General features: G+C 39.9%; 2 protein-coding genes across 2 annotated transcripts; both read right to left on the bottom strand.

The window, feature by feature from the left end:
• Window positions 1-385: 385 nt before the first annotated feature.
• Window positions 386-1,012, bottom strand: LOC102665176 (uncharacterized). The gene is made up of 2 exons (XM_006593135.1): window positions 719-1,012; window positions 386-637 (listed from the first exon to the last, which is right to left on the bottom strand). Exons 1-2 carry the CDS (start codon window positions 1,010-1,012, stop codon window positions 386-388), a joined length of 546 nt encoding a protein of 181 aa, XP_006593198.1.
• Window positions 1,013-8,190: 7,178 nt separating this feature from the next.
• LOC100781195 (uncharacterized) lies at window positions 8,191-8,772 on the bottom strand. Its single transcript, XM_006593134.1, has one exon. It carries the CDS (start codon window positions 8,770-8,772, stop codon window positions 8,191-8,193), a length of 582 nt encoding a protein of 193 aa, XP_006593197.1.
• Window positions 8,773-17,544: the final 8,772 nt, after the last annotated feature.

Here is a 17,544-nt window from a genome sequence, read left to right as displayed (position 1 = left end):
AATCATTCTCCATAGTGAGCCAGTAATATCCCGCCCTCAAAATCTTTCGGGCCATGGCATGTCCATTTTCATGTGTACCAAAGGATCCCTCATGCACCTCCACTAGCATTTTTTCAACCTCCTTTGCATCCACACATCAAAGCAACACCATGTCATGGTTTCTTTTGTACAAGACATTCCCACTTAGGAGGAAACTGGCTTCCAACTTCCATAATGTCCTCTTGTCATTGTCAGAGGCCTCAGGTGGGTATTCCTTATCCTTAATGTATCACTTGATATCAAAGTACCAAGGTTTACCATCCTCTTCCTTTTCTATCAAACAACAATGTGCAGGCTCAACACGACATCTAAATTCGATGTATGGCAAATCTACGTGAGGGCTCACTTAGAACATGGACGATAGAGTGGCAAGGGCATCGGCCATCTGGTTTTCCTCTCTAGGAATGTGATGAAATGATATGTCATCAAAGAGTTCCGTCAATTTCCTGATGTAAGCCTGGTAAGGCACCAACTTGTGGTCTCTGGTCTCCCATTCACCTTTCAATTGATGAATCACCAATGTCGAGTCCCCATATACTTTGAGCAACTTGAACCTAAAGTCGATCACCACTCGGATCCCTAGGGCGTATGCCTCGTACTTCGCAATATTGTTTGTTCAGTCGAAACACAACCTAGCCGTGAAAGGTATATATTACTTGTCTGGCAAAACCAACACTACCCCAATCCCATGACCTAGCGCATTAGACGCACCATCGAACCACACAACCCACTTATCCTTGTCCTCATCTTCAACCTCCTCCTCAAACAAGGCCATAATATCCTCATCAGGGAGTTCTGGATGCATAGGCTGATAATCATTTAGGGGTTGTTGAGCTAGATAATCTGCCAAGGCGCTCCCTTTTATTGCCTTCTGAGTGACGTAGACGATATCGAATTCTAACAACAGAACCTGCCACCGAGCTATCCTTCCAATGAGAGCGGGCTTTTCGAAGATGTACTTGACGGGATCCATTTTGGACACCAACCAAGTAGTGCAACTCAACATATAATGTCTCAAACGGTGAGCCACCCATGCCAAGGCAAAACATGTCCTCTTATGCAATGAGTAGTTCATCTTACATGCTGTGAACTTCTTACTCAAGTAGTAAATAGCATGTTCTCTTTTTTCCGGATTCATCATATTATCCTAGCACACACCCCATCGACTCATCTAATACTGTCATTTATAGGACAATAGGTCTTCTGGGAATCGGTGGCATGAGCACAGGAGGATTCATCAAACACTGTTTAATCCTTTCAAATGCCACTTGACAATCATCGTCCCATTGGACAGACTGATTTTTATGCTATAATCTAAAAAGAGGCTCGCAAGTGGCGGTTAACTGTGATATGAATCTCACTATGTGGTTCAACCTTCCCAAGAAACCCCGGACCTGCTTCTAGATATGTGGCTCGGGCATCTCGAGGATTGCTTTTGCCTTGTCTGATTCCACCTCTATTCCTTTCTAGCTAACGACAAAGCCAAGCAATTTTCCAGATTTTACCCCGAACGTACACTTTGCAGGATTCAGCCTTAACATGTATTTACGCAGTCGCCCGAGCAACTTCCGCAAATTGACTAGGTGTTCCTCCTCCATCCTTGATTTGGCGATCATGTCATCCACATAGACCTCGATCTCTTTATGCATCATGTCGTGGAATAATGTCACCATGGCCCGCTGGTATGTTGCCCCAGCATTCTTCAGCCCAAATGACATCACCTTGTAGCAGAAGGTCCCCCATAGAGTGATGAATGTTGTTTTTTCCATATCCTTCAGTGCCATCTTTATCTAATTGTAACCCGAAAACCCATTCATGAAAGAGAATAGGGCAAAAATGGTCGTGTTATGTGGTAAAGGAAAGTTATCCTTTGAACTGGCTCGGTTTAGATCCCGATAGTTCACGCACATTCGCACCTTCCCATCCTTTTTCGGGACTGGCACGATATTGGCAACCCATTCTGGGTACCAAGCAATGGCCAAGAAACCGACATCAAATTGCTTTTTCACTTCCTCCTTTATCTTTAGGGACATCTCGGGTTTCATTCTCCTCAATTTTTGCTTTACCGGGGAGCACTCGGGATTCAGAGGCAGCTTGTGCTGCACGATTTCCGAGCTCAAACCAGGCATATCCTGGTAAGACCAAACAAAGATGTCTTCGTAGTCTCTCAATAGAGTTACTAACTCATCTCAGACGTTCGTGGACATACAAGTGCCGATCTTGACCTCATTTTTCTCTCCACCAATGCCTAAATTCACAACCTCTGTTTCTTCTCAGTGCAGCTTCACCTCCCTTTCTTCTTGCTCCACCATTCTCCTCAAATCCGGGGGAAGTCCCCAATCCTCATTTTCTTCCTCCTCGGCTTGATTTACTAGCTGCTCAAAGTCAACATCCGAGTCCTCGATATCACTACTTTCACAGGACTCATTGTTGGATTTGCATCAAATCATTTAATCACAACGAAAATAAATATGCAGAAAAATGAAATGGACAAAAGTGCGAGAGGGAACATATCAATAAAAAGGTTGTATATTTATAATTGTGGGAACATTTAAAGAAAAAGGTATGCCCAATAAAAGAAGCAAACCCTAAAGCCTAGGCCCATTAATAGGGTTCAAACTACTGGATTACATTGGATTTGACACAGAAATCTCGGGTCGCTCCATTATCCGCCAATTCTTCAATTCGAAACCCGGGGAGCACGGCTGCACCCAACTTGGCTAATCTTGGTTGGTTTCTTCTTCTAGCACAGCAACCTAATTCTCATGCATCCAGCCCACACTGACAAAGCTTTTGCTAACATGACAGATAAAGACCCTCTCCATCTGTGGTCCCTGCCCTTGTAAATGGGCTAGGCTTCTTTCTTTCCTTTCTAAGGCGACCCTTCTCTTGTCCACATGTGTAGGCTTGTAACCCAGACTGAACCTTCCACGGTTTTCAATGAACTTCACCAAGTTTTCCGTGCCATCACCATTCCGGCCTAAACCCATTCCGGACTCATACCCATCCCTTAACATAACTCAAGCCACCATTAAGGAGGAACCAGATAAACGTGGTTGCACCGAAGGAGCCTCCACATAAGCATTGTTCACAATTTCTAGTGCTTGAAAAGATGTTTCCAATGACTCTTCCGCAGCTTCCACATAGGGTGTAAAGGATGGACAACTCACTAGTATATCTTCTTCACCCGACACTATAACTAGTTGTCCTTCCACCACAAACTTCAATTTCAGGTGCAACGTTGATGGGACCAGCCCAACAGAATGGATCCAAGGCTGACCTAGCAGGCAACTATAAGCAGGGCTTATGTCCATCACTTGGAAAGTTATCTGGCACGTGTGTGGCCCAATTTGAATCGGGAGATCGATCTCCCCTCTCACGTCACGCCGGCTACCATCAAAAGCCTTTACCACCATGGAGCTTGGCCTCATATGCGACACATCAAATGGCAGCTTATCCAATGTACTTTTGGGCATGACATCGAGGGAAAAGCCATTGTCAATGAGCACTTTGGCCACTATGTGGTCCATGCATTTGACGGACACGTGCAAAGCCTTGTTGTGTCCCCTGCCCTCAACTGGCATCTCCTCGTCGGCAAATGTCAAGTAATTGTTTGTAGTGATGTTGTTGAGTATTCCCTCGAAGCCCTCCACTAATATGTCTTGCACTACATGAGCCTCATTCAAAATTTTGACCAACAGTGCCCAATGAGGCTTGGAGTTCATGAGCAGCCCTAATAGAGAGATCCTGGCTGGAGTTTTATTCAATTGCTCAATCACTTTGAATTCACTATGTTGAATGATTCTCATAAATTCAATCGCCTCCTCAGCTGATATCTCTCTCTTGCTAAAGTCATCCCCTTCCCCTGCAAGCTTTCCAATAGGGGCCTCGTCATTCTCGGTCGGACCCGTCTTCTCCCTCTCGCCTATATCTGCCTTTGCCTTCCCCTTGTCTTTCGACCTTGCCGGTAGTTTGGGAGGAGCGAAAATGCATCCACTACGAGTCATGCCGCTAGTACCAAAAATATTTGTGATCTTAGCAGCCAGCATGCCATTCTCGACACATATGACAGACGCATTCTGCCTTCTGTTGGGCCCTTGTACGCCATATTTCCATGGTATTGCCTTGTCACTCTTGTAAAGGAAGGGTGCTGGAGTCTTTGCTATAGGGGGTTGGAAAACTCGGGGTATATGAGTGGTAATGTCCTTGGTGAAATGGATCACCAAAGGTTTAAGCTTGCTTGGGTTTTTGTCACCCAACTGCATGTATACCTCTCCTTCCTCCTTCTTTGCACTGCAGATTTCAATTTGACCCCTACTTATCAGTCCCTGCAGCAACTCCTAAGCTATTGGGCATGTTTCCACATCGTGCGATGCCCCTGGATGCATCAAGCATTGATCTCCTTTGTTACTATCAAGGTCAATTACACCGGCCTCGCGTAATGCCTCCAATATGAACCGCCTGGAAGTCGACACATCCTCTATCTGCTTCGGCTCTCGAGACTTCCATTCTTCCACTGTGTTCACCACCGAGCTTCCATGATTGGAAAGTGGGTTAGTGCTTACATTTGGACTATCCTCTTGAAATGTAAGCCATCCAACGCCAATCAAACTTTGTACCTTGTGCTTAAAGGCCACACATTGCTCGACGGAGTGCCCCAGGATGCCACCATGATAGGCTCATGTGGCGTTAGGATTGTACCATTGATGGGCTCACTACAGCCATTTGGTTGTTGAGCAAGGATGGTAGCAGGTCGGTGTTAGTCGATGAAAATGACTAACTTTTGTGTATAAAACTTGTATAAATTGTATCAAACTCTCCCAATTTATGGTTATTTTGTAATGTTATAAGTAATTTATGTTAAGTATAGGTAATAAATAATTAGTATTTTCATTTTGTGTGTTTAATAATCATTTTCTCTCAATTTCAAGTTAATTAGGTAAGCTTTGGAAAAGGCTGTTTTCACCTTCTCGCTAAGCCAATCTGCTGGCTTAGCGAGCATCCGCTAAGCGCAACACTCCTGGGCTAAGTGCGAGGAAGAATCCAGAAGAAGATGAGCTGTACAGGTTCGCTAAGCACACCACTTCATCTCTCTAAGCACACCGCTTCAGTTCATCCGCTAAGCGAGAAAGGCGCACTAAGCCAAAAATCACTAACGTGCGCTAAGCACACGAGCACGAACAAGGCCACCTATTTAAGCCTGAAATTTTGTGAAGAGAGTTTGGACTGGGATTCAGAGCTTTGCATGTCTAGGGTTTCTAGAGAGAGAAAGGTCTAAGTTCCAGAGAGTTTTGAGAGATTTTGCTGTGTGAAGATCTGTAGAGACCAGAGCTTGAAGCAGGAGCCGATTTGAGAGCTTGAGATGAGTTTGTGAGTGATTGTGAGATCCTAGAGGTGAAGGAGACATCCTCACCACTTGTATTTTTGCAATCTTTCATCTTTTTCTTCTCTTTGTTGTTAAGAAGGCTTCCTGGTATGGAAAGCTAAATCCTCTGTTGGATCTTCCCTATAGATACCTGATGTAAATATATTTCTATCTATTTAATGATGTTTTGTGTGTTCTCTGTGCTATCTGCTTTTCATTCCAGTATGTCTTTACCTTGATCATGTAGATGCATGCTTTGTTATGGTCATTCAATAGTGGAAACTGGCCTGACTCTAAAGTCCTTGATAGTGCAAGGCTGAGTAGTCGTGCTTTTACGAAGAATCGGGGTGCGATAAGTCAGTTGAGTATGTGTGTCTTAATGCGGTCCTGGTTGAGTTTAGTCTTAGAAGAGGAATCTGCGGACGAGGCTTGATCAGGATTAGGCTAAACTATCATAAGGAATCGGGGTTTAGTATCTCAGCAGACACCATAAGAACACATAAGCATTGTTAGATAGAGAATATCTTTTTAGCATCAGGCACCTATTAGGAAGACCAACGTGTTCTCTACTTGTTTTTACACATCATTTCTCTCGCGTGATTTTCTTTCTTTTTGCACAGATAGTTTATACACTTGTTCATATTCGCACCTACTTTTACACACTAGATGCCTATTAGCTGAAATAGCTTACCAAATAACACAAGTTCCCCGAGTGTTCGATACTCGGTTCTTACCGTTTTATACTACCTGTGCAATCCAGTGCACTTGCCGGAAGCCGAACAAGTTCTTGGCGTCATTGTTGGGGAACTTCTTTTTATTTGGGAAGTTAGCTCATTTTTAGGTGTCTATTCTTTATTTGTTATTCTTTGATTGTTTTGTGAATATTCATTCATAAATTCTATTTGTCTATTCCTGTTTAAATGGATAACCGTTGTTCTGTTAGTATTGTATATGCATAAATCTCCCACAGGCAATTTAGTTCCTCTAGACTTAGAAATTGAAGCTACGTTGCGAAGGAACAGGGCCGAGAGGAGAAGGAAACTTCTGCAAGACAGAACAATTGCATCCATTCTTGAGGAGAAGACTCATTTCTCTGACTTATTATCACATGATTCACCATCATCAAGGGAATCTGCCACTCAATTACCTGAAGCCATTACCATGGCAGAAGAGCATGACCAGAGGATTACCCTTGAGTATTATTCAAGTAGTTTAGTACCACAATTTTTTACCAGCATTGCTCGTCCTGAAGTGCAAGCTAACAACATCAACTATCCACATTCCTTAATTCATTTAATACAGGGGAACTTATTTCAAGGATTACCTAATGAAGACCGCTATGCACACTTGGCAACGTTCATTGAAATATGTAACACTATTAAGATTGCCGGTGTACCAGACGAAGCTATTAGGCTCAGCCTTTTCTCATTCTCATTGGCAGGAGAAGCCAAGAGGTGGCTCCACTCATTCAAGGGCAACAGCCTGAAAACCTGGGAAGAAGTTGTTGAAAAGTTCCTAAAGAAATACTTCCCAGAGTCCAAGACTACAGAAGGGAAAGCTGCAATCTCTTCATTTCATCAGTTTCCTGATGAATCTCTAAGTGAAGCATTGGAGAGATTCAGAGGCTTGTTAAGAAAAACTCCCACTCATGGGTTTTCCGAGCCAATCCAATTGAATATGTTTATTGATGGGCTGAGACCACAAACCAAGCAACTGTTAGATGCTTCTGCAGGGGGAAAGATAAAACGGAAGACCCCGGAAGAAGCAACAAAGCTAATTGAGAACATGTCAGCCAGTGATCATGTCATTCTACGAGACAGAACCCACCAACCCACGAAGAAAAGATTGATAGAGCTATCATCACATGACGCGCTATTGGCACAAAACAAGTTGCTTTCTAAGCAACTGGAAATTTTAACAGAAACACTTGATAAGCTGCCAACTAAGTTGTCTATGGGTCAACCTACACACTCTTCTATTTTGTAGGTTACAGGTTGTACCATTTGTGGTGAGGCTCATGAAACACGCCAATGTACTCCCGCTAAAGAAAACACTCAACAAATTCATTATATGGGAAATCAACAACGACAAGGGTATACTCAAGGAGGATTTTCAGGCTTCCAATAGGGTCCATATAGTCAACAAGGACAGTGGAGGACACATCCTGGCAATCAGTTCAACAAAGACCAGAGTGGGCCTTCAAACAGACCAATCCAACAAGGACCTAACATATTCCAGAGAACTACTAAGTTGGAGGAGACCTTAACTCAGTTTATGCAGGTAACAATGTCAAATCATAAAAGCATTGAGTCAGCATTGAAGAACCTTGAGGTCCAGGTGGGACAACTGGCCAAGCAGATAGCTGACAAGTCATCTAGCAGTTTTGTGGCAAATACAGAATAGAATCGCAATGAGGAATGCAAAACTGTGATGACAAGGAGTAAAAGGTTTGTGGAGGTTGAGGATAAGGATAGTGTTGTGCATGAGAAGAAAACTGCTGACAAGAAAAGTACTGATGGCAAGAAAAATTAGGTTAGAGGCAAAAGTAATCAAGAAAAAAAGGAACAAATAATGGTCAAGAACACAAGTAAAGTGTCTACTATCATCATGATCATTTCTCTTTCCATCATTGGGGGTGCTACTTGAGCCGCCAAATCCCTCTACCTTAGGGCGTATTCTTTGAAGGACTCATGCTCCCTTTTGCACATGTTCTGCAACTGTATTCTATCCGGGGCCATGTCGGAATTGTACTGGTATTGCCTAATGAAGGCAGCCATTAGGTCTTTCTAGGAGTGAATCCGGGAAGATTCCATATTAGTGTACCAAGTGATAGCTGCCCCAGCCAAACTCTCTTGAAAAAAATGCATCAAGAGTTTCTCGTCCTTCGTGTACGCCCCCATCTTCCGGCAGTACATTTTCAGGTGGTTCTTGGGGCAAGTAGTCCCCTTGTATTTGTCAAAGTCTAGCACTTTGAACTTCAGAGGAATGATGACGTCGGGCACTAGGCACAATTCCGCCATGTTGGCAAAAGGGTAGTCTCCACTTCCTTCAATGGCCCTCAACCTTTCTTCTATGTGATCAAATTTTTCCCTTTCCACTATGGCAGGAGGCAATCTTCCCACCGAAAAAATGTAAGGGTTGAAGTTGTGGTTGTGGGCGATACTGAGGGCCCCCCGAGGTGTTTGGCTGGGGTATGCTACCAAATGCTTGCCCCTCAGTGGCATATCCAAGGTAAGGCTCAAAGTTGGCCAGAGTGTGATCTCAGGGTACTTCATGTGTCTCCCACATGGGTTGAGCGACATGTGCATGCCTAAACTGGGGTTGTTGGCTCTCAAGGGGTATATGAGCGGAGTGGTCGACGTTCTCATCGAGCACATGTACAGCATTGGGTGGTGCATAGGGAGGCAAGCCATACAATGAAAAAGGATGCTTGCTCTGGACCTACACAAAATGAGGGCCGCCTGTACTCCCCAACGCTTTGCCTCCCTGACCTACCATATCTGAGACTGGACGATTTACTTGATTGAGGCCAGATGGGTGAGTCGGGTCCACCTCAGTGGCGGTACTTGCGGAAATGATTGTAGCTGTGTTGACCTTCATCATTTTTCTTATACTCATCATAGCTTCCATCATTGTGGTCATTTGCTCTTTCATGGCTTCCATGTTGGCCTTCATTTGTTCCTGTACCTCCTCTATTTCACTCATCAATCTAGCTTTGGCATGGGTTCGGTAAAGGCGCCGTAAAGTGCATTCTTTCCTTTTGATTATAATGATTACAGTTCTGATTTCAAGGAAAGAATGCAATGAGCAATGCAACCAATGTGAAAAGAAAAATAAGCATGGATGTACGTGAATGATACATTGTTGAAGTATTGCAAATTTTACACAGGACATTCAGTAGAACATAGGGTCGAATCAATTTAGATTTTCATTAAAACAACATTGTTCATTACATCTTGTTAGAGTCAAAGTGCAACTAGAAATAAAACATGGACATCAACAGTCCTTAATTTTGTAAATTATTTAGCTCAATCATGTGTTGGCAGTAGCCAAAGAAACTATGTAAACTCGACCCATCTTCTGCCCCAACTTTTGCAAGCTAGTTACTTCCATACTTGGCCCTGACTTGATGAAACCTTTTTCTTAAAACCATGTGCTTGGTTCGACCCCATAATCCAAGGAATAGAAATTTTAATTGTCAATACTTTGACAACCTATCATAGAGATGAATGATTAGGGCACACTTATGTTATGCATGACAAATGTAATTATGAGATCGACATGAGACGCCTGAAGAAACATCCTTTCCTAGTTAACAATGCATTAGGTACCATGTTCACATGATTTTCAATCATTTTTTTAAGAGAAATGAGTGTATAATCCCAACATGGTTTGTTCATAGCTATCATCATGGTACCCAACACATTTAACTAAGAATGTGGTGTAAACTTTCATTCTTCATTGTGACTTTCTTTTTGTTCTTTTTTTTGTTTTTTTTTTGTTTTGCAGAGGAAAATGCAAGGATCATGCATGAGTGAACATAACATGCGAACGATGAAAATATAATGTACGCAGTTGGCAGAACAAAAGCATGTTAAATGAAGATGTATGATAATGCAATGACTTATGCAAATGCAATGCATGAATATGATAAATGATAAATGCAGGAATGATATGTCCATTACGATGCCATGAAGAGATGCATGATGCAATCAAGGAACAAGCCAGAGTGAGTTTGCTATGTGCCCCCTAATTCAAAAACCTAATGGAAAGGATCCAAAAGTCCATTTCTAGTGATAACTCCCAAGGGTACTTTCATGTAACCTTATCGGTCTCTAGAGATATCATCCTCTTAGATAATACATTGTGGCGATAGGGACTATCAGCAACAATGCATTACCAAAAGAGGAAAACTCTAGATGAGGCATCACTGTTATCAAGCAAGTCAGAGATCCAGCATGACCACAGATCGACCTCCACTCCTTATGGCTCACATAGACTCAGGTATAGGGCCTAATATCTCAACGTGTGTGCAAAGGTGTAGGTGCCATGTGTGCATAGAACAAAAATATTTCTAACTACGAATGTAATAGATAGGTAGACACACACCAAACACAATAACATAGCAAAGGTTATATACAAATATGGACAAAACAAAAAATAAAAGAGAAAAGGGAACATAAATAAAGAAGAAGTCATGATAAAACATTGCACACTGATCGAATGGTTTAACTCTCTAACAAGGTGTCCCTAGTGGAGTCGTCATCTGTCGCAACCTACCCTTTTACGGGAGGGCGAGGCGAAAAGAAAAGCGTACATCCTACAAAAAAGAGAACGTGCGGGAGTCGCCACCAATGTTTCTTCAAGGAAAACGTTAGAAAAACCAAAAAGGAGGTCTGTGAATTTTGAAAATAAAGATTCGGAAGTTGTTTACACGTAGGGAAGGTATTAGCACCCCACGTGCTCGTCACAAGGGACGACGGCCTTTAATCAAGTGTGCAACGTGACTTCAAAAATTATTTACTTTTCCCTTTTTTATATCTTTTTATTTTTCGGGTCGACAAGGGGGTGCCCTTGCTCCTACGTATCCTCAAGTGCGATGAGGAATTCAGACCTACGTAGTTCTTTAAAGTGAGAAAGTTTGTGTGTCAAATTGGATTTTATGCTTTTGAAAGATTCTTTTTAAATAACAAGAACAAAAAAAGGGTCGTTAAGATGTTGGACCTTGAACAATCTCAAGTGACTTTGATGGAGAGAAATTCAGTTATGCATAGATTTTATCTTGGTTTTGTTTATTAACTTTCAATCTCTTTAAAAGGCAACTTTGCAATGCTAATGATCGGTTAAGGTTAAACTTTACAAAAAAAATGAGATTACCGATGATAGAAGGAGGAGATGAATATGCACAAAACAACAAGGGGGACCCCTAAGGGTGCATAGATCACATTCAAATCATAAAACAAAACTAACCGATAGTCGCACGAAGAACACCAAACAAGGAACGATGTAGGGATTGATCACAGTCGCGATTCGGCAATGCCTCGGCTTTGTTTCCTCTTCTTTCTTCTTCTTCTCTCTTATTTATCTCAATTTCCTTCACTACTCAATGTTGGAACCCCTCCTCAGCCCCCCTAGCACGCCTATTTATAGGAAAAGTGGAATTTTGGGCACTTGGAGCTCGCCCAGGTGAGCTAAGGCTTATTCCTGAAGTCATCAAATCACCTAGGCGAGTTGGTTCCTTAACCCTAAAGCTGTTTGGCGGCCCAGGCGAGCCAGAGGCTAGCCTAGGCAAGCTAGGGTCCAGGAAACTCAAGGAAAAGACCCTTTTTCCCCCCTTTCTTGGTATCTTTTGCATTCTTGATCAAAACATTGAATGATCATTTTGTTTTGTGCAGTAACTAGTGTCGAACAATGCAGCTCGGCTAGCGAGAATCAAAACATCAGTGAACGATAGTCCCCAAATGAAATTAGGGTCTGACACTCTCCAATGACATGCCAAAACTGTTGGTAGAAAAGGGCAGGCATTCCATCCTCACTTGGCACTTTAGTAGGGCCCATTCCATGCAAAGCTTCAAAGACTTCCTCCTCGAGAAGCTTTGTTCTAGAAAATATTACTTTTCAACGTCCATGCATCTTTCAACTAGCCTTGCACTTCTTCCATATTTTTGGGGTAGAAGATGAGAAAAAATTAAAGAAGAAATTGGTTAAGGTTCCCATATCACCACTCTAAACCGCGAAAAAATTAAAGAAGAAATTGGTTAAGGTTTCCCATACCTTTCCAATCACATGCCCTTCATCATCCTTAATTCTCTTTATTGAATTTGTAATGACCCGCCTCGTCGCTACGATATCACCACTCTAAATCGCGAAAATTTCAATTTTTAATTGTAAAATCTGTTAATTTTCTTATGAAAAATGAAAGTAAATTGTTCACGATATACACTCACCAAACAACACACCATTGCTTAAATGAATACATATATATATATATATATAGGTATAGTAACTCAGTACACATCATTCACATAATGGAAAGTAAATTAGTTCATACATATAATTAAATCTATGATTTACATCCTCAGTTCAAAAAAGAATTATGGAACCAGCTACGGAGAAGTTGATTAACAAAACACAACTCTCTCCCAAAATAATCTCAACGTCATCACGTCGACTTGGCGGCTCCACAAAAGAATCTCACTTCACGTACTCTACTGCTGTCATTCTGCTCCTATGAACAAAGGTTCACGGTCATCACAGGTACCAACCATACGGTACAAAAATTGCGAGGGTGAGTTTATTATAAAAGAAATTAATTCTAAAAATCAAATAACCATAATTAGTAAGAAAACATTAACAAATACCATAAGCATACACAAACATCCATTAGTCCAATATACACTCAACAAGTAGTCATCATGCATCCATAATTGCAATCAATCATGCTCAGTATGATGCATGCACCTGACCTCAACTCTCAAATGCAATGTGGTACCATTCATCAAGGAAATAGCCTAAGTGTGTCCACACGCCACTCTCACTTAGAAAAACTAGGCAGTAAGTGTCGAGGTCACCCTGTCGTGCACAGGCAACTCCCCCCCATGGTGATCAGCCTGAGTCTCAAGGGAGTTCTAAACCAAGTGACATGCTCCCAAGTACAAGTATTCCTCCTTATGAGAAACTATAAGTACATACTAACAAAGTTTATACTATTTTCATGCTATGAAACATGGGCACCATCAATGCACTAATCATGGATAATTAAAGATTCTAAGTCATCCCCCTCCAGAGATGCTTAAAACTCTTTAACCACTTTATTTCCCCTACTAGGGATATCCAACATGGTCACTGCACCTCCCATGTACATACACAGCATACATCATCACAATGACATTTTCAACATCATCAACATCTCATCTCAATGTCATTATCAACATCAACATTGTCTCATCTTAATGTCATTCTCAACATCAACATCATCTCATCTCAATATCATTCTCAACATCATCATCATCTCATCTCAATGACATTATCAACAATAACAACATCATCTCATATCAACATAATTTTCAATAACAACATCACCTCATATCAATATTATCATCAATAAAAACATCATCTCATATCAACATAATCATCACAATGAAGGCCGACATGGAAGCCATGAAAGATGGAGAATGAGTGGAGGGAGAGAGGAGAACGAAATTTTGAGAGAGAAAAGAGGGAGAATGAGGTCAGAACTTTGAAGTCTAATTTCTCAAATCATCAAAGTTGCAAAATGCACACACAAGACCTCTATTTATAGCCTAAGTGTCATACAAAATTGGAGGGAAATTTGAATTTCTATTCAAATTTCACTTAAATTTGAATTTGAATTTGTGGTGCCAAATTTTCACTAATTATGATTAGTGAATTTCAGCTATGGCTCAGCCTACTAATCCAAGATCAAATCCTAGATTCTCCACTAAGTGTGCTTAGGTGTCATGAGGCATGTAAAGCATGAAAGACATGCACAAAGTGTGACTATATGATGTGACAATGGGGTGTAGCAAGCAAATGCTCACCTCTCCCTTAGGCTGGTCCAAAATTTAATTGGATTGGGCTTCTCCCAATTCAATTAAATTTCTCTCCCAACACACACATCAAATAGTGCACTTAATGCATGTGAAATTACAAAACTATCCCTAATACAAAGACTAGTCTAGGTACCCTAAAATACAAGGACTGAAATATCCTACATTACTAGGGTATCCTAAACTTGTGGGGTACCCCTCCCTACACTATGGAGCCTTAAATACAAGGCCCAAAAAATAATGAAACCCTAATATAATATGTACAAAGATAAGTGGACTCATTCTTAGCCCATGGGTCCAAAATCTACCCTAAGGTTCATGAGAACCCTAGGGCCTTTTCCTGCATCCTTGGCCCAATCTTCCTACAGTCTCCTAACCATGGCTCTGGTGATGGGTCCTCTCCTTGGGAGGATTGCATCATGGTGGAGATTGTGGGAATGATGAAGGAGAAAGGAGGCGTAAGAGACATGGGGCATGGAGGAAGAGATAGAGAGGAAAAAATAATAGAGAAGATATGGATGAAATATCCTAAGTGGGAGATGAAAGTTGAACAAATCTTTGCATGTCATAAGTATAGTGAATAGAAGAAGATTAGGTTGGCTACCTTAGGCTTTGATGACAAAGCACTCACATGGTGGAAGCTTGAAGAGAATGAAAAAGGGAGGATAAGAAAACCTGAGATAGCAACATGGAAAGAAATGAAGGAGTTTATGAGGAAGACATTCTTACCACCTTCTTATGAGAGAAATGCTTATGGCTAGCTACAAAACCTCACACAAGGTAGCAAGAGTCTTGAAAAATACCATAAAGCGATGATAATGACTATGAGGAGAGCCAATTTACAAGAGCCTAAAACTTTCATGGCAAGGTTCCTACGTGGGCATAATAGAGACATTCAAAGCATTTGGAGGATATGATGCATCAAGCCAAGAAAGTGGAGAAACAACTTGAGATGAAGCATTCCTACAAGAAGACCTATCACTATGACTCTTCTAGTGGTAAGGACAAGTCTGAGAAGGAGGGATCTTCCCCACCTAAGCAGCAAGGTTCAAAATTTCCAAGTGGTAAACATGTTCCTAACCCTAGCACTTCTTCTACTTCTAGGAGTAGTTCAATTAAATGCTTTAAATACTTGGGTAAAGGTCATATTGCATTACACTGTCCAAACAAGAAAACCAAAGTTTTGAGGGACAATGAGATTGTCACTAGTGAGTTTTCTTCTATTAGTTCATCTAATATCTCTAGTGATAATGATAGTGGATGTGGTACCAAATGTGTAGATGATGGATTGATGATGTGTAGGAGGTTGTTGGGTATCCAATGTAAGGATAGGGATGAGATTCAAAAGAATAACATATTTCAAACTAGATGCTTGGTTCTAGGGAATGTGTGTTCTTTGATTATTGATGGAGGTAGTTGCATAATGTGTCCAACACAAGGTTGGTTGGCAAACTTAATCTTAAAACCACTCCACACCCTAATCCTTATTGCTTGAAATTTCCATGTGAAGAAGGTGAGTTGGTTGTAGAACAGCAAGTGTTGATGAGTTTTACCATTGAAAAATATAAAGATGTTGTGTTGTGTGATGTAGCTCCCATAGAAGCATGTCACATCTTGTTGGGTAAACCATGAAAAATTGAAAGAAATGTGAAACACCAAGGGAAGACCAATAAGATTTCTTTTGTACATGAAGGACATAAGATCAAACTTGCACCACTTTCACCTAAGGAAGCAAGTGAGGATTGAGTTAAATTGACAAAGAAAATAGAAGATGAGCAAAAAAAAAAGGCAAAAGAAAAAGAAACAAAAGATCACTACTTAAAAAATGATTTTTACAACGATTATAAGGGGTTTTTACGACGGTTTCAATTGTTGTTGAAGCCGCCATCGTGGAAACTGTCTTAGAAGGGTACAATTTCTAAGATCATTTTGTCCCGAAATCGTCTTAGAATGTCCTTTTTTAAAAAAAAATTGACAATTCTAAAACGGTTTTTTATAATGTTTTTTTAAAAAAAATCAAAAAATTTGATGATTCTAAGATGATTTTCTAGATAACGTCTTAAAATATCTTTTTTTTAAAAAAATTAAAAATTTTCATATACATTTCTTCCAATCTTTCTGAGATTTCTATTCCTAGCCACATGCTATTTCAATTTCATATATTCTTATGGTCATTCATTTCACATCACAAGTTTCATAAATGTTGAAATAATATAATAATAATAAAAGAACTATTAAGCATAAACATACTGCTCTACTAGCTCATTTTGGATCTGGCTGCATGAGAAGTGTGATTTTTTTTTTCTAGTTTTCATATTAGAATTTAATGAATGCCTTAAGGGTTGTATAATTTACCATAAATCATGCATTCTTTATGGTGATAGCACTCTAACATAAAATGACATTGAAGGGTCAAGGAGTAACCACGATAGTAATCAAATACTTCCCTTGAGATCAACTTTTCTAATCAAGGCTTTATTTATATAGTCACCGAACCAAGGAAAGTATATAGTACACAACTATCAATAAACATTAAATTTCTTACACGGTAAAGCCAGCAAGAATACACACACAAATTAAACAGTGATCAATATCAAAGTATGCCATAGTTATGTACCTATGCCACATCATTGAAAAATCCATGTTGAATAAGAGCTCTAACAACATCCCGCTTTGAAGGGACCTTCCTTGAGGAAACGATCACAGAAAAATAAAAAATTGCTCATAATATAGAACCAAAAGTAAAATGGTTATGCCATTTTATTCATATAAAAGAAGCTAAAGAGTACCAAAAAGCCAGTTATTATGTTACTGAGATGATAATCAAAAGAGCATCAAATGTTAAATTAGCATCAAATGTATGTGGACAATGAAGCACTACAAGGATTTGGTGGACTGATTTGCAAGACAAGGCCCATAAAGATATATTATCTAGTTTTATTTTTCTATCAAATAAAGTTATAAATATTTAATATGGCATAATAGGAGTGACTATTTAATAAGTCACTAACTTTAAATAATTACTACCCTTAGGAGTTCATTATAATTAGGGACTCTTAGTATGTCTTAGGACAACTATATATGTACCTCACAATTTTATCAATGAAAGAGACTTAAATTTGGATGCAATCACAATTTAGATTTGTGCTAAATGTGAGAGAATAATTCTCTTGTGGTTATTGTGTAGAACCCTAAATTCTTATCAAAGAATTCATATTCTTTGTGACAAATTTTTCTCAACTTATTAATCCTTAGGGATTGTGATATTAATCATTTTTATTTCTCACATCGATTCGCTTTTCCTTTTCTTATACAAAAATTACCTTTAATTTTAGATCTGATAAAATGTTGAATTGTGATCCATGAAAAAACATTCTCATCACATTCAAATAATGATTAAAACTGCAATAATTATATTCATTGTATTTCAAAAGAAATAATTTTTCAATTTAATATATATATATATATATATATATATATATATATATATATCAAAATTTAACATTTAAATTAAAGTTAAATTTATAAAAAAAATGCTTACAAACTATAAAATATTATAAATAAAAACAA

Source organism: Glycine max, chromosome 12, assembly GCF_000004515.6.
Source record: "Glycine max cultivar Williams 82 chromosome 12, Glycine_max_v4.0, whole genome shotgun sequence".
Lineage (NCBI taxonomy): Eukaryota > Viridiplantae > Streptophyta > Magnoliopsida > Fabales > Fabaceae > Glycine > Glycine max.
The sequence above is the reverse complement of the archived record's forward strand: the minus strand, read 5'-3'. Positions and strand labels throughout refer to the sequence as shown.